General features: G+C 38.5%; 1 protein-coding gene across 25 annotated transcripts in view; it reads left to right on the top strand.

Moving 5' to 3' along the window:
• DST (dystonin) overlaps positions 1-16,904 on the top strand; it is a 478,114-nt gene extending 461,210 nt beyond the window's left edge. For 9 of the 25 annotated variants that reach the window (XM_073905136.1, XM_073905130.1, XM_073905151.1 and 6 more), the window contains 11 exons: positions 1,435-1,598; positions 2,623-2,785; positions 4,301-4,455; positions 4,638-4,712; positions 5,589-5,606; positions 8,359-8,476; positions 9,808-9,879; positions 10,788-10,987; positions 11,464-11,574; positions 14,635-14,758; positions 15,622-16,904. In XM_073905136.1, the coding sequence (XP_073761237.1) occupies positions 1,435-1,598; positions 2,623-2,785; positions 4,301-4,455; positions 4,638-4,712; positions 5,589-5,606; positions 8,359-8,476; positions 9,808-9,879; positions 10,788-10,987; positions 11,464-11,574; positions 14,635-14,758; positions 15,622-15,884 (1,463 nt within the window). In that variant the 3' untranslated portion in view covers positions 15,885-16,904. The remainder of the gene's footprint in view (positions 1-1,434; positions 1,599-2,622; positions 2,786-4,300; positions 4,456-4,637; positions 4,713-5,588; positions 5,607-8,358; positions 8,477-9,807; positions 9,880-10,787; positions 10,988-11,463; positions 11,575-14,634; positions 14,759-15,621) is intronic. The other 16 variants (XM_073905152.1, XM_073905153.1, XM_073905131.1 and 13 more) reach the window with 4 other exon arrangements.
• Positions 16,905-17,515: the final 611 nt, after the last annotated feature.

Below are 17,515 nucleotides of genomic sequence, written 5' to 3'. Positions count from 1 at the left end.
TTGAAGGATATCTTTTAGATTAGCTAGAAGAAATTGGAAAAAATTTGCAACAAAAACAGAAACCATCATCCCCTTTTGCTTCTATTATGTAAATAACCTTACGGTGGGATGTAACAGAAATGACCATGACCTGGATAAAGTTCACGACCTAACTGTTCATTAGTGGCCAGCAGTCCGGTAGATTTTGCCCATGTTCATATGACTTTGGGCTCTTTTTACTTGTCAGACTACCTTGACTCCACGAAATGAAGTTACAAAGGGACATTAAAAACAAGAATAGCTGGCTTGGAGAAGATTTAAAAGATGACAATTTATATCTGAATAGTGGTAATTTTATATATTTCTGAATGGTGCTTTAATAAAAAAAATGATTTTACATCTTTTGTAGTTGCTGTAATACACAAGGGGGCAAGGTAACAAAGTGGTTAAGAACTCTGGAGGCAGACTCCTTACCAGCTGGGAAATTGAACCTGGGACAAGTTACTTAAACTCTCTCTGAGCCTCAATTTACACATTTATAAAGGGGATAATTATAACCTCAATGGATTCTGGTGAGGATTAAATGAGCTAATGTGTATGAAGTGCTTAGCATACTTCCTGGCATGTAGTTAAATGCTCAATAAATATTAGCTGTTGGTATTTTTGTATAGCCTTGTAGGAGTTAGGAACTCTGGGCAAATCCCAGCTTGGACACTCACTTCCTATATGACTTTAGGCCAGTAGTTTTTCTAGGGCACATTCAATCATTTAGTTAGATGGGGAAAATGCATTGAGACAGTTGTTCTCTGATGGTATAGAAACTTGTGAAAAATAGCCAGAAAAGAGGGAGAAAATGTTAGTAAGGCAGTAAATTGGGGTGTGAGACGATGCACAGGAAACATACAATCTCTGTGGAAAGTGGACTTGGATGAAACCTGGGATCCTACCTACACACCCGTCCGTATTTGATCAGAATTTGAGTGTCTTGCTGTGACTCAAGTGAATGGCCACTGTTTCCTGCCCTCACCTGCCCTCCTTGCAGCGTCTTTTCTAAGAAGGACACAGCTGGTTTTGTGTAGTTGATTCTAGGGTAAGTCTCACTGCCCTGGGAGATTTCTCTTATCATGCCTTAACAAAAGAGAGAATCCCAAGGTACTTTGTTGTCATTGAAATGGCATGGATTTTAAGCTGGAAAATGTTTTAAACATAATTTTATAAAGAGAGCTTTCCAGTATTTAAATGCCCCTGTCAGGATATGTTTCTCTGTTTTACATGAAAATTATGTGACCCTTGGTAAGTAAAACAGATCTGGACTTGAACATTATGCATCACCTAAATAAGATATTTCTAAATAATTAAGTTGGTTCAGTCTTAGCTAGGAACAATAAAGGCCAGGCCTTAACATATTTCAGAACCCTGGAAACTGTCCTCCTAACTGAAGTTGTATTTTAACAGGAAAGCGCTTTCCGGCGTCAAGCTTATATCCCTCTGGATCACAGACACAAATTGAAACCAAGAATCCCAGGGTCAACTTATTGGTGAGCAAATGGCAGCAAGTTTGGCTCCTTGCGTTGGAAAGGAGGAGGAAGCTTAATGACGCCTTGGACAGACTGGAGGAGGTTAGAAAACTCCTATATTCAGCACCCCTGATATATGGGATGTGGGTTTAGGGAATCAATAAAGTAAAAAACAACAGTTGACCCTTGAACAACATGGGGGTTGGGGACACCAGCATCCTCCCCCTCCCCGCCCCCCCCCACACTGCATAGTCAAAAATCCATGTATAACTTTTGATTCCCCCAAAACTGAAATGCTTAAAAGCTTACTGTTGACCTGAAGCCTTATCTATATAATAGCCTCTGTTGACCAAATGCCTTACCCATGATAAGCAATTAACACAAATTTTGTTATGTTGTATGTGTTATATACTGTATTCTTATCAGAAGATAAGCTAGAGAAAAGGAAATGTTATTAAGAAAATCACAAGGAAGAGAAAATACATCTTTTTTTATTTTGTAAAAAACCTGCATGAAAGTGGACCCACACAGTTCAAACCCATGTTGTTCAAGGGTCCACTATAATATGTTTTAACATAGTCAGAAGCTGACTCCATAAGAAAAGATCCAGCTTGACATATGTTTGCTTGGTATTACCTGGGAAATATAACTATTGATAATTCAGGTATTTTAATTATATATATATACTGTGGTCTAAGATTTAGAGTTTCAGATTCTGAAACTGTGAAGTTTTTAGAAGCCTAGAGAAGGTAGAATGGCAAACAGCAGGGAGAGAGCAGAGGTGGTAAGTGCTACTGAGCTGGGCCTACTGTCTGGTGGGCATAGAACTTACCAGTAGTGTTTCTTTGGGGCCGTCCACCTTTATCACATTGGCAGTCTCAGAAATTTTCAGTTTGATTTCTTGAGGAGCTTTATTTGTTTCTTTTATTTGAAAAGAAAAACCAGTGACAGGAGTGAAATTCCAGGAAAGATGTTCCTGTACTCCCTTTGCAAGATCAGACCTTTTTTTTTTGAAGTCAGAAAGACCTGTATGTGACCTGGAAGGTCATTAAAAATACCTTTATTTATAAAGTATGAGATATCATTTGAGTCCCATATGAACCAAAATACCTTTTGTCCTTTCCAGCTGAGGGAATTTGCTAACTTTGATTTTGATATCTGGCGCAAAAAATACATGAGGTGGATGAATCATAAGAAATCTCGAGTGATGGACTTCTTTAGGAGAATTGATAAAGATCAGGACGGGAAAATAACTCGACAAGAATTTATTGATGGAATTCTTTCCTCAAGTAAGTCCCAAGAGAGGTGACTGTAAATGATGTCATTTTTAAAGAAAATAAGCACAGTTTAAACTTGTGTTACCAATGAAGCATTGTCTTTAAACTTGGCTATGAGGTCACTGCCCTCAGTGACGTGTCCTTGGTGAAATGTGTGGTTTTGGAGTCAGGCATACTTCATACTCATGTAACCGCAGTTAGTATAGTCCTTGTTCCACTGCAGCTGTGTCCTCATTAGGATAATAAAGTTAATAATCTGATTCTTAGATTGTTTGTTTTGTCCAACCTGTAATGAGAAATCAATCAATTCAAATCAGCCTCTTCCCTTTTTTGTTCTAATTGACATTTAATTATTGTCATTAGTGGGAAATTAGAACTCTATAAAAATTCTTAAGGTATGTGTCACCTTCTTGTTTGATGGTTGAGTCATACGGATGTGATTTCTCTGGCAGATGTTACTGGAAATAATTCTTAAATTTAATATAATCATATGAGTGTATATATGATATGAATTCATATGTATAAAATTCATATATTCCTTAAGTAAAGTGGTAAACCATGTGAAATTGGCTAATTTTAAACAGTTTTCAACCTAGAAAGACAGCAATTTCAAATGATTCACCCTGGTAGTAATTAAAGATAAATGTAGGTCCCATATATAGTGGTTTCATTTGTTATGATATAAATCAGCTTTTAAGAGGATTTTAATGTTTGATGACCCTGATAATTTAACTGGCTACATTAAGTTAAAAATAATACAGTTGAGGCAGAATTAGCAAGTTATACTACTTAACTTTTTTTTTTTTTTTAAGATTAAATCTTTTTGTAAAATGTTATAAATAGCAGGTCTTAAAAACTTTCCCTGGTGGGGCACCTGGGTGGCTCAGTCATTGGGCGTCTGCCTTCGGCTCACGTCATGAACCCGGGGTCCTGGGATCGAGCCCCGCATCGGGCTCCCTGCTTTGCAGGAGGCCTGCTTCTCCCTCTCCCATTCCCCCTGCTTGTGTTCCCTCTTTTGCTGTGTCTCTCTCTGTCAGATAAATAAGTAAAATCTTTAAAAAAAAAAACAAAAAAAAACTTTCACTGGGAATCTAGTATGACTTATTCTGAGAGTATCTTAATTATCATTTATACGTGGAATCTACATACATAGTGAAACTCAGAGTAGAAAAGAGGTTGCCAGGGGCTGGGAGGTTGGGGGGAGGGGGAGGGAATAGGCAGAGCCTGGTAGAAGGGTACAAACTTTAAGCTGGATGATGTGTACGTCTAAGGATCTAAAGTATAACCTGATGGCTACAGTTGATAACACTGTATTGTGTAGTTGAAATTTTCTGAGTAGAACTTAAACATTCAGAAAGAAACAAGAAGATAAATATGTGAGGTGGTGGGTGTGTTAACTTCATGGAAGGATTCCTTTCACAACATGTACAAAGATCAGATCATCGTGATGTACACCGTTCAGTATCTTACAGTTTTATTTTTCAGCTATACCTCAGTAATCATACTTTACTATTCTGAAAATTTTAGAGTTTCCAACCAGCCGCTTGGAGATGAGCGCGGTGGCAGACATCTTTGACCGAGACGGCGACGGGTATATTGACTACTATGAATTTGTAGCAGCCCTTCACCCAAATAAAGATGCATATAAACCCGTCACTGATGCCGACAAAATCGAAGATGAGGTACTCCATATCCCCCACCCCCCTGCAATAGCAGCAGTGTGCCGCTGCCAGGATACCACATGCAAATTCATGCAGCCATTTTATTTTATATACTTCCATCTTGAGTTGTTGTGTCGAGGTGTTTACGGACTCTGCGATGTATTGTTAACTTTAAGTGGACATTTCCTCATTGTTTTTGGCAGGTGACAAGGCAGGTAGCGAAGTGTAAATGTGCAAAACGATTTCAAGTTGAACAGATTGGAGACAACAAATACAGGGTGAGTTTTCAAAAATTAACAGTTTAGTTCTCTTGAAGGATAAAAATGGAAATTTATATACGCTTTGAACTGCATTGCTTTCCAGGAATGCTAATTATTTATTTTTTACCTTACATCACAATAGAATGGTATATGAAATTCCAGCTTTTGTCATTTTGAATTATATAGAGATAGCCTGCATTTTGTAAATTAGGACATATCTTTGACACACGCTTCACTTTAAGGAGGAAAACACATCCCACATACTCAGGTTGCTTCCTATGACTTTATAGTGTATTTTATTATGATTACAGGTAAGTTTTCATATTTCTAATAACAAAGCTATTCAAAGGCAGAACCACTAAGTTAGGAATGTTGAATGATTTTTAGAAATATGAAAAAGGGGCAGTTTTCCACTTGTGTGGTTATTTTCCCTTTTATTCAGAATCTCAAAAGCTCAGTTCACCTTCTTCAAAATAATTATTTGAACATCAGTGTGACTTTGTCACTCCTCTATCTTTTTTTTCTCTTTTTTGGAATATCTCTTACATGTAGTAGCTAGATAGGAAATGTGCTGAGTTTCCCTAATACAGTATGTTACTTACAAGCGAAATTTCTTTTTGACTTTAGTTGTTATATTTTCATATTGAAAAATATTCAACATATTTGAATTTCTAACCTAAATTTGAAACCCAAGGATTTTAAGAAAAAAAAAAAACTTTTATAGAAAATTTACTGATTCTATGGTTTGAAGTGGGTACCTGCACATCTCTAAACTAGATACTATATCCAGGAGCCCAAGGTGTGACAGATTGTATGTGTGTTCTAGAGTCATATAGAAAGTTTCCTATTGAACTAATTGTGTCTTTCTTCCATTTTTCATTTTTTTTTTATCAGTTCTTCCTGGGAAATCAGGTATAAACCAGTGGAATGTATTCTCAAGTTCCCAATGATTTTTTTTTTAACTTTAATTCATAGTCATTAAAGCTTGCCATGGCCAATCTTTCCCATGCTGTTGCCCTAGCTACTACATTGTTGGTTGGCGTGGTGTTTCTGTAAACGCTGTTAAGGGTCCTTGATCCAGGATTCCTTTTTGCCGTGTGTCTCAAATGAGGAGATTACTTTTAAGCAAACCAGATAATAAATTGTAGCTTGACTGGTCACAGTGTTACAAATGCAATTTTTAGTTCCAGTTTATAATGAGATTGCTAGCATATATTTTATGCAAATACTTATTAGAACACAGATTTGATGCTGCTCACATCTCTATGCTGTGTTTAACTATTGAGGTAAAAAAAAAAAAATCAAACATTGAGGTCATATGGTTGACAGTAGCTAGAGAAGGATCTGCACTGGGCAGTGACATGGGAAGACAAGAGTAGTGAGAAGTCTCCCTGGCGCTCAGCCACAGGTAATGTATTCTCTCCAAAGCAGCGATTGTCCCATTTGTCCTAAATCACTGCATCAGGGCTTTGCATCTTCTGAGTAGAAATTTTAACTCTGGTATCATTCCTTTTGAGGAAATGTATCTCTTATAACTTCTATGAAATCTTAAAATCACACTTTATCCCATTTTGACTTTTCACTGAAGTCAGTATAAACTGTCCAGTGGCCCTGTGTCATGATCACAATTTTTAGAACTAAAGAGAAATTGTGTTTTGATTTAAACGAAAGAGAAGAGTTTTTCACTATATGCTTTTGGAAAGAATCATACTATTTATAATACCTGACCTTATCATGTTAGATATTACTCTGCCACCTGGTTTTTAAGCCATATTACCTCTCAAGTTTCAAATTACCTACTATCCCCATTCATCGCAAGCACATAATTTTTTCAAATAGAAATTTCAGCTCCTTTGAATAGATGTCTTTAAGACTTGGCATTAGTTATAATAGATAAAAAGTTACTGTTCTGCTCACTTCTTGTTATTTTCTGAATCAACAATTGGGGTAGTATTTTTTACTTGTGGAAAGGATGAGAAAAATGCTCTTCTTTAAAAAGGTTTTATTCACTGAAAACACTAAGAGCAAACATTATTTTTTTCTTGCCTCACGATTTGGCTGTTAGGAAAATTAGGGAAATTCTGAAGGCAATGTTAGTTGTCTAGAGAATACCCTCTCAAAATAAATGTAAGTCATATTTATTAGAATTGAAATATCTCTATAAAATAATAACATTATTTCCTTAAAACTTTTGTTTGAACATAATCTTGGAACGAAAGTGTCTGGTCTAATTATCTGGTTTCTTAAGGGTAATTTTCTTTAAATCCCTTCCTTTTCCTTTGCTTATTAGCAGCACCAAATTTTTTCTAACAAAATAAGTATATATTTTGATTTTTAAATTTTAATTTACTTTTCAGGAACCGGTTCAATTTATAGGAAAGTTTAAATCTCAAGGCTTGAAAATGGACTTAGAAATAGCAATATAAAAAGGGTTGATGTAAAACACATGAGTTCCTGCTGGTGCATTTTACATGCTTTCCAGGTCCTTTTGAGTTTCAGGGTCTTGAATGGTTGGCTTTGTTTTAGGGCTCCTTTCCTGAAACTCAGTGTTAAAGCATATTGAAAAGTGGCAGATTGTATCTACTTAAAATAAAGCTTTCTGTTTATCCATCATTAACCCAGACAAATAGTCAAAGTCACAATTGTATCTTACCTGCCTTTAAAAGAAGTTTTATTTATGCTTACCTGACTGTTCATTTTGCTATGGTATCCGCTGGGTTGGCAACCGTGAAATTTGGTTTGGTGATTTTTACAAGCTGAACATGAGCCTATTAGAAATGATTTAAAAATATAAAATTATTTCTCATGGGCTTTCAAAATAAATCTTACAATCAGAAACTGTGTAGTCTAGGCCTTTATTCAGGACTTGCAGAATTTGTAGTGTATCCAAGTGATTGGAGATCCATTGAAAGGGTAAGAACTCGACTGCTTATTAGTGTCTGTAATTATGGTACAAACAGCTTTAAGAGAAGGCTTTTTAGATTTGAAAGCTGTATCATTAATAATGTGTCACTGGCTGTTCTAATATTACAGTAATCCAAAATGGCACATTAATCCAGCCTTTAACAAATTGGTTTACCAGATCATTAGTGATGCAGAAATTTTAGTTGACTGTGAAATTTTTGTTGGTCATGTTCATTTACTACTTTATCTCTCTAAGTCACAACTGCTCTTAGAGAAACTGAAATGAGTTTATGCAGATTTCTCTCACAGATTTCAGTGGAAAACAGTTTTAGCAGGAAGTTTTAATGAAGAAGAATCAGAGTTTATTAGATTTTCTTTAGAATCTTATTTTGTATAAGCCCTGGGCTAGTGGGCCAGTGCTTATTTTCATGTCTGTGTTTCATTTCTAGAAACATTTTTCAATTACTGCCTTACTAATGTTGTTTCTATCATAAAGAAAAATCATTTCTTGAACAAAGCTTCAATATTATACTTGATAACCTTTGTTAGCTTTTTCCAAACTGTTTCCTTTGGGCTAAATCAGCATGCAGCAGTCTAACGCAGATCATTTCAAACACCCTTTTCTGAGATTTTACTAATCGCTGTGAACTAAGCAAGAAATTTAAGTTGGTTGCTTTTAAGCTACTGCAGATTGCACATCATCCTTTAGTGTAGACTTGCTGTTGACAATTAGAGGTTCTTTCTTCCTTCATCTTCACAGTTTGGAGACTCCCAGCAACTGCGACTCGTTCGGATCCTACGAAGTACCGTAATGGTTCGTGTTGGAGGTGGATGGATGGCACTTGATGAGTTCTTAGTGAAAAATGATCCTTGCAGGGGTAAGGAGATGCTATGTCAAGATAAAAACACCATGAAAGTATATCAATTTTGTACTATTTTCCAGCATCAAAAACATGCTGGGTATAATTTTGGTCATTTATTACAATAATGAATGTTTCACATTGGTCTCTGTCAGCCTAAAGTTCCCAAAGAACTTGTGGCAGTCATGTAAACCATGTTCTTCTCATTTTTTTCCTTTACATCTTCTCGATAAATATGAGACTGATAGGCAGGAAATACTAGAATAGATGTTTTTTAAGGAAATGCTCCCATCTGCAATTTTCAAAATGAGTATCACACCAACTAGGGAAAGGATTTCATCTGTTATTACATAGCAAAGTAAAATGAAAGGAGACTGAAGTGAAGGAGACTGAACATGCTGGACAGTAAAAGTTTAATAGTGAAAGGTTTTCAAATTGGGGGGAGGTAACGAAAGTAATACCTAAAAGTTTTGAAAATAATCATCAACTGCCAACTTGACTCTTACTTTGAAGCTGCAGATGAGCACGTTGAAAATATAAACATACGATACTGTAGCTCACTCCATACCTACCAGCCAAAGAATCCTTGATTATCTTTCAATTTACCTTATTTTTCAGATCCTCTATTCAACTGTGGCATTCTTAAACAACTGACCTTACAAGTGGTCATTTGATCGCAGTGTCTAGTTAGGTCCCGTTTACTTAGCCCATTTTTCCTCAGGGAAAAAATAAAAAAGCAATAACATTTTTGTGATTTTCTTTAACATGTGAGCTCATTTCAGTCCTCTTAATCGAACAACAGCAAATGTCCGTGCTGATACTGTTCTGGCTACCAAGTGGGAGGCTGGGGTTCTTGCAGTGGGGCCTCTGTTAATTTGGTAGGCATCTGACCATACAGGTACATCAGAGTGGGTTCCTGTGGGTCAGCAGGCCGCTGTACTAAGGGCACCCGGGATTGTCATACGATCCTCCTCAGTAGCTCTGCTCTCTGCAGGTCAAAGATACACCCGCCAAAGGGGTAAAATCACAAAGACTCCCTTTTTTAATATTTTGGAAATAATGCAGCCTCAAGGGATGCAGTTCCACTCATGAGACAAAGCAATTAGAATGTATAGTGTCCTGTTGAGTTGCTTAGAAAAGTTAGTGTGACTGTGGCCAAGTCTTCCAAATACGTTTTTCTTACTGAGTCAAATCTTTGAGTGCTTCTTTCCCTGATGCAACTTTTCTTCTAAAATGTGTGCTAAAAGCCGGATCTGAGCACCCTTTGCATATTCAACTACTGTACTTTGTTTCTTCTCTTGCTAACAGTATTCTTTAATGTGATTGGTATCCTGTGTCATTTTTTCTAGTTCATCATCATGGGAGTAAAATGTTACGTTCGGAATCAAACTCTTCAATTACTACTACTCAGCCTACTATAGGTTGGCAACCCCTCTCCCCGCCTCTCCCCTCTTGCCTTTTCTCTTTCCTACTTTTACATTCTTGCTTTAATCATTTGTTTGAAGATAACATGCTTCATCCATCGCGTATGGCTTAACTCATGTCCAACTGAGCTGGTGCTTCCAAATTTAAGTTCTGAAACGTCGGCACACTTCTGGTGTGTCGCAAATGTAGGTGCTCTATGAGTGATCAGACACATGCTAACACGTTGCTCATCGGGTTCTTGTGGCGTGTTCTCCGTGTGCATATGTGTTTGTATGAGTGTTGCATCACGGGTTACCTCATATCCTTGGGTCTGGCGTTCGTTATTGCATGTCGGTTAAACCGAGTTTTTCAAGGCATAAAATAAAAAGTGAAAAACCTGAGAGTTTGTATGTTGTCATCATGATTAACAAACCATCTCTCATTCTGTGTAATCCTATTGTTTAATTAATTCCAGTGTTAAAATGCTGGCATTCTCCTTACTTCAGTAGTACATGCAAAAGCCGCAGTCCCTGCCTTACTGGCTTGTCTTCTCAGTGTGGGGAAGGGGTGATGAACCATGTGGGCATCAGTAGCTGGTGGATTAACAATATTTTAGCATGAGCTTTCCATTTTCATGCTGACTCTTTCTTTAATAGTGGTTATCCTTGCTGGTGTCTAGTGTTAGAATAAACACACTTTTTTTTTTCTTTCCCAAACTTACTTGTATCCAAAAGGAATGCATTGTAAAGGAATGCATTTAACTTTTTGTTATGCTGCGTTGGAGTTGGCATGGCAAAAAGCTGTTCTTGAACTCCTCAACATGGTCTGTGGTGCCAGGTAGTTGTTTTTCCCGTAATTGAGCACCTCTTTTGTTTTTCCCTTCTCTTCTGTCTGCGTGCCTTGCTGTGTGTGTCACATAATCCAGCTAAAGGAAGGACAAACATGGAGCTTCGGGAGAAGTTCATTTTAGCAGATGGTGCCAGTCAGGGTATGGCTGCCTTCCGACCCCGGGGCCGAAGATCGCGGCCTTCATCACGAGGAGCGTCACCCAACCGATCAACTTCTGTATCCAGTCAGGCTGGCCAGGCAGCCTCTCCGCAGGGGCCCACCACCAGCACGCCCAAGGTAGGACTCAGATAGGAAGTGTTGTCCGTCTCCCATGCCATCACTGTCTTGAGTATACTTTTGAATGTTTGAGGACCCTCGAACCTGTGGGGCCAGTGTTCTCCATGTGTATCCCTTCTCATGATGTAACAAGTGAAGGTTTTAAATATGCATGTGTATGTATCTACACATGCACATACACACACACACGCTTTTGCTTTGTGGCCCATATGGAGACTATCTACTTAGGAGTTTTAGTTACATTTCAGGGTGGTTTTTTTTTTTTTTTTTCCTTTTTAAATAAAGCTTTATTTATTTATTTATTTATTTATTTATTTATTTATTTGGTGTCTATGATTTGCCATCAGATCTTTGCATTTATTTTTAATTATTATCATTCTTACTGTGAAATGTTACTCTTGGCTATGAATATCTCTTTCTGTGGTTTGTTTTTTATCTGCTATACTTTACATTTGATTTGCCATTGTTCCATACAGATTCTCCATCCTTTAACACGCAATTATGGTAAACCATGGTTGACAAACAGCAAAATGTCAACTCCTTGTAAACCAGCAGAGTGCTCAGACTTTTCCGTGCCATCTGCAGAGGTATCGTAAGGCCCCAGATCCTAGTCTAACAGTCTTCTTTCATTGAAACTGTCACGCACTAACATTGCTTTCTCTCTCCCTTAACACATGTACTTTTGACAATACTGTGTCTTTTTGTAGACTTGTATTAGACAAGTATCAACTCAGCATTTCTGCAAAGACAGAAAAGACAATTCATAGGTCTTTGGTGTCAGCTGAGCATAGTTACATTTACAGGCTCTGTGTACCTCCTCTTTTGTTCTCTTCCTCATACTTAATTTGGCTTTTCTCTCTTGGGAGAGTGACACACAGGAAATTATATTCAGATGTACGTAAAGTTTCTTTTAAAGCTCCTGGTATGCTCCTGCTTCTAGCCGTAATTGGGGCAAGAAATACAATAGTCCCCCTTTAGGTGAGAGTGAGAGGCACTGCTATTTACAAAAGAAAATCACCTACATTAGAAGAATGTTTGTTGTGTGTTCCTTATGAGCACGGTCCTTCCGAATGTTTGTTATATTTATTTCTGCCCAGGAACACTAGGTGGGTAAGCCATAAGCCTTTTAGTTATCAGTATAGGGGCTTGGGGGCTGAGATATGCAAGAAGTTATCTGGCATTTTCAATAGGTGTGTGTCTTTATTAGACTTTAGTGATTACTGTTTAAGTATGCTTCAGTTTTTTAACATGGCATGACTGATGGGGATAAGATGTTTAGGTCATATAAAATTTGCCAAGTTAGCTCATTTATCAGATCATCTACATTCAATTGAAAGTCAACCAAAGAGATTTGAAGGAAAGTTCTCTGTCAAATGATTCATACAGGTATCAAATAATCACATGTTTGATTAGAATCACAATAATGGGAGGGGCTGTCCCTAAACAACCTGTCTAGCAATGATGGGGGGGGGGATTTCATGTTAAAGGCCAGACCCTTTTATGAACGTGCTATAGTACCTTTAAAAAGCCCTTTTTATGCTTTTCAAAAACACTTTCTAACCTATTATTTAATCCTCACATGAATAATAAGAGGTAAGCAGAGAACGTTTTATTACTCTCATGACTTAGATGGAAATGATGCAAAGATCCTTGCTGGTGGTAGTAGAATTGAGGTAGAAACAACTCCTTCTTTAGCTCTTCCTCCTTCCCTGACCCCTCATGCCCACCCCTTCTCTCAGGTGGGAGGGGTTAGTATCATACTTTATCTAGAGACGTCTGTCACTTATGATGGATCTGTTGTAGCAAAACCTGAGAAATTTTTTTTTATTTTTAATTTAAATTCATTTAATTAACATATACTGTATTATTGGTTTCAGAGGTAGAGTTCAGTGATTCATCAGTCTTATACAACACCCAGTGCTCATCACATCATGTGCCCTCCTTAACGTCCATCACCCAGTTACCCCATCTCCCCCATTCGCCTCCCCTCTAGCAACCCTCAGTTTGTTTCCTAGAGTTAAGAGTCTCTGATGGTTTGCCTCTCTCTTTGATATCATTTTATTTTATTTTTCCTTCCTTTCACCTATGAAAACTGAAAACAGTTTAAGGAACCTCAAGCAGCATGTGTGTTTTAAATTTTGGGGACTATGCTGCTGTGTTAGTTCAGATTTTTAAAAAGTGGAGAACTCCCCCAGATTAGAGTTTAAGTATGTTATTTTAACTACTATAAAATTATGTTTCATTTCTAATAGCCTCATAGACAAAACAGCCAAACAGAGAAAACAATAGTATACGTCTATGGTGGGGTCTGTAAGAGAACTTGGTAGGGTTTGTGACAATAAAATAAGAATTAAGGCATTCTGAGAAGAATGATTTGGGTCTCACATGGCAATGAATTCTGCCACCTTGAGTGATATATTTCATAATTTGGGGGTCCTCACTCTCTTGGTGGATTGTTGAGATTCTTGTAAAGTTAAGAGTTTAGCTAGGTCAGAGTTGCCAGATCTTGGGCAAACCACTGCCCTCCTCAGGCCCTCATCTTTCACATTTATAAAAAAGTTGTGATTAGGTGAGTGTGAAGGTTAATTATCCAGACGTGTGAAAAGTATTTTGAAAACTTAAGTTTTATATGGATACAAATCACATATAAATTCCATCCTTAAGTGTATGTATAGAATACATATGTAAATGAATTTCAAATATGACATTTATATTAAATTGCAACTCTGAAGTATCAAAAGATCTCACATACGCTTTATTAAACATTTACAACTTATAAGGGAAAAACTAATTAAAAAACAAAAAAACGCACATGTAATGTGTATAGATTCCTTTCCTCCAGACAACTCCCTTTAAGTTCATTGAGGCAAAATGACATCCCTTATATTTCTTGGGAGTTCTATTTATTTTTTTAACTTTGGGAGAATTCTCAGAATGTTGTAGTGATCTGGAAAAAATGCAGTGATTTTAGACTTATAATAAAATCTCATAGTCGTGATTGCTTTAGGCATTCTCTGTGAACTCCTTTAAGAATTTTTTGAAGAGTCCTCCCTAAGCATTGCCTCATGTTCTGGGTGGAGAGGCCATAGAAGGTATTGGAAGTAGCTACAGTGGAATGGTACCAAGTTAGAAAATGTCACTGCATGTTTTCTGTAGCTAAGTTTATTTAAGTGATGACTGTTTAGGCATTTTTTACTTATTGTTCTAATTCTGTCTGTTCATTTCTGCCTGGTTCCCTAAAAGCTTTGGAGGTGACAGAATATGCAAGCACAACTTTTCAGAGTCCCGTACTCTATCTGTACCGTGCGCTCCCCATCTTTCTGCAGGACTCTCCTAACTCTGTAATATTCACTGACAAACTGGAAGATACTAATGTGCTCACGGTTTAATTTGCTTTTTTTTTCCCCCCTTGCTGTCATTTGGGGATCGCTATTTTTGTGTTTTCTCTTCAACATGAATTCCTTTTGAATTCAGGGAGAGAATCAGAAATGAGGAAAGTGAGCTGTGAGAACCCCATGTGGCGCTTAATCGAAACGCTCCCCCCCCCCCCCGCCCAAGAGGGTTTCTGCCCATCTGTAACTCGCTGTTCGTGGAAGATCACGCCACAGGAGCCATTTCCTGAAATGTCCTTTCGCTATTAAATACAGGGTACGCCAATCCAAGGAAGCAAGCTTCGACTCCCCGGCTATTTATCAGGGAAAGGCTTTCACTCTGGGGATGACAGTGGCTTGATAACCACCGCGGCGGCCAGAGTCCGAACACAGTTTGCGGGTGAGTGTGGTGCGGGTCTGGCTCTAACGGCTTCTTGCAGTGTGATCCGAGGACTAACGTCCCTGCTCTTCTTCGCTGGGGCTGAAATAACGAATTGATGGTGCTGTATTCTTTTGAAATGACACCTAGCCCAGTCCTCCAGCTGAGGTAGGGGATGAACGAGTCATGAGACTAAGGGACAGGAAAATCCCTTTTGGAAAGTACCGAAGAAAGGTGAACACGAGAAACACCACAGCCGTGTCCTTATCCCTTCAGGCTGGAAGGTCTGGGTCCTTCTGCCTGCTCAGAAGTTACCCTGGGCTCTGTTTTGGGTGACTGGAAAAACCCAGCCGTGCTGGGCCTTACACCCGTGCTGCTTCTACTTCTCCACAGAATAGTGAACCCAGTCCCTGGGGTTCTGGGCTCAGCAAGCATGAAGCGTCTTTCAAGGTTCAAGTCTTATCTTTTAAATTCCCACGTGCTTTGAATCACTTATCCTCGGGCAAAACTTACATCTAAGAGTTTGCTCCGTGTTTGCACAGCCCTCGGTACACATGTTAAACTTTTGGAAAGCATAATCTTAAATTATAGGTGTATTCCTCGTATCTGTCTGTAGTCAGTGGAATCCTGTTTCCAGGGACTCAGCCCAAACGTACCTTTAGTTTGTAAACTTAGCTTCTTGTATATTACGTCTAACTCAGAGTGAGGCCACCTTCCCTCATGGAATGGAAAACGGCCGTGAATCCACAGGTGTTGGCTGAGTGCCTGCCGGGTGACAAGAACACGTGTGGACGTTAAGGGTGGCATTAGGTTTCAGGAACGTGTTGCACATGGACCCAGTACTAATGAAGGGTGGTTCCACCCTGTTGGTCCTCTCTCCCTAGATCCCAGGAAGACCCCCAGCCGCCCGGGAAGCCGAGCCGGAAGCAAGGCTGGCAGCAGAGCCAGCAGCCGCCGAGGCAGTGATGCATCAGACTTTGACATTTCAGAAATCCAGTCCGTGTGCTCAGACGTGGAGACTGTCCCCCAGACACACAGGCCTACCCCCCGAGCAGGTTCTCGGCCAGCCACAGCCAAGCCTTCCAAAATCCCCACGCCCCAGAGGAAATCACCTGCCAGCAAACTGGACAAGTCCTCCAAGAGATAGTGCAATTGGTCCCACCGCAGCCCTTCCTTGAGCATTTATTATTGAAGTTTGAAAGATGTAAAATATGATGTAGAAATTATTGTGAAATAATTGCAAGAAGTGAGTTTAAAATTCTGCAGATGGCCTTATTTGTGTATTTGTCTTTTTATTTTATCTGTATGGTTTTTTGTCAGATACTCTGGGGTTAGAGGCACGTGGTCTGTGAGGGGGGAGGAAGGCGTTTCACCGGCACAAACACTCCTGCACTGTAGCGTGCGGGGCACACATTAGGGCCCGTGACCGTGCCTGCAGGTAAGTGCCCCCACCCCGCTCTGTCCGCCACCACGCTACAGCCGCGGCCCATGTCACGGATACCTCATGACCTCTTCCTGCTTCTGTAGAAACTCTGAAAAAGCCAAAAGACACACAGCCGGGATATATTTTGAGATGACTTAACTGTAAACTAAAAGACGGAGGGCAGACAGCACGTCCACACACAGTCCTCTGAGCAGTAGCTGCCCGAGAGCTCACAGGAAGTTCCTTTAGGCACTGGCCAGTGCTGGGATGTTCCAGAACCTGGCAGCATTTCTGTGCCGCGGCTTCCCAAGAGGCCAGAGGCGTCCTGGATTATTAGACCTATTATACTGTAAGAATGTAATTATAAAGAGCATTCATATAAATGTGAGGTTTTCTTTTGCTTGAGTGGACAGTAGCACCTGTATCATTGAACTCATTTTGTATCAAAGCAATTTTGCTTGCAGAAAGCTATGAAATAAAACATGTCCCCTAACTACATTGCTATGGAATTAATTTTTTTCCCCAGGGAAAATCCGTGTATTTTTTTATGAGCAATATCAATTTGGAGTGACCAAAAGATACTTACAAATGGGTTTATTTTGATTTCTCATCTGAAATAATCATGTTCTGGTATTATATCTATATTTAATAAATATATACATTTTAATTTATTATGTATACTCACATACTATAGAAAGATATTAGTATGCATTTAATAAAACATATTCACTTGAACATATGGAATACCTGATTATTTAAAGAACTTTTTTTATCGTTTGTTTGTTTTGAATAAAGGTATGTATGTATGATGTATTTTTTACTAACAGTGTGACAGGGTGAGTTTGGGGGACATCACAACACAGGGATATAATATTATATAATATTATATATATACTATATATATAATATAATAATATATATTATATAATAAATATGTAAAGAATGAGATTGACAAATATTTAATATTCTATAAATATTTTTAGTGCCAACCATGTGCCAGCCACTGTCTTACCTTGAGGCTGCAGGTTCCTTGCCATCTTATATTCAAGGGAGAAAGAGTTAATAAAGTTAATAAACAAGCAAATCACTAAGAAAACATGAACTAAAAGCAGGGCATGTGTGACAGGGTGACTGCTTTTCTTAAGGTAATCTAGTGATATTCTTCTGGCCTGTGTACATTTAAAAATCAAATGATCAAATTTTCCTAAATACAAAAATGGCATCAAATATAGTTAGAAGTGGGAGCCTGGGTGGCTCAGTTGGGTTAAGTGTCCGACCCTTGGTTTCGGCTTAGATCATGATGTTGGGGTCCTGGGATCGAGCCCCCATGTGTCAGACTCCACGCTCAGCAGGGA

The sequence above is a fragment of the Callorhinus ursinus genome, unplaced genomic scaffold, assembly GCF_003265705.2.
Source record: "Callorhinus ursinus isolate GAN/ISIS: 27379988/994484 unplaced genomic scaffold, GSC_fseal_2.0 scaffold22, whole genome shotgun sequence".
Taxonomy (NCBI): Eukaryota; Metazoa; Chordata; class Mammalia; order Carnivora; family Otariidae; genus Callorhinus; species Callorhinus ursinus.
This window is presented reverse-complemented; position numbering and strand designations above follow the sequence as displayed.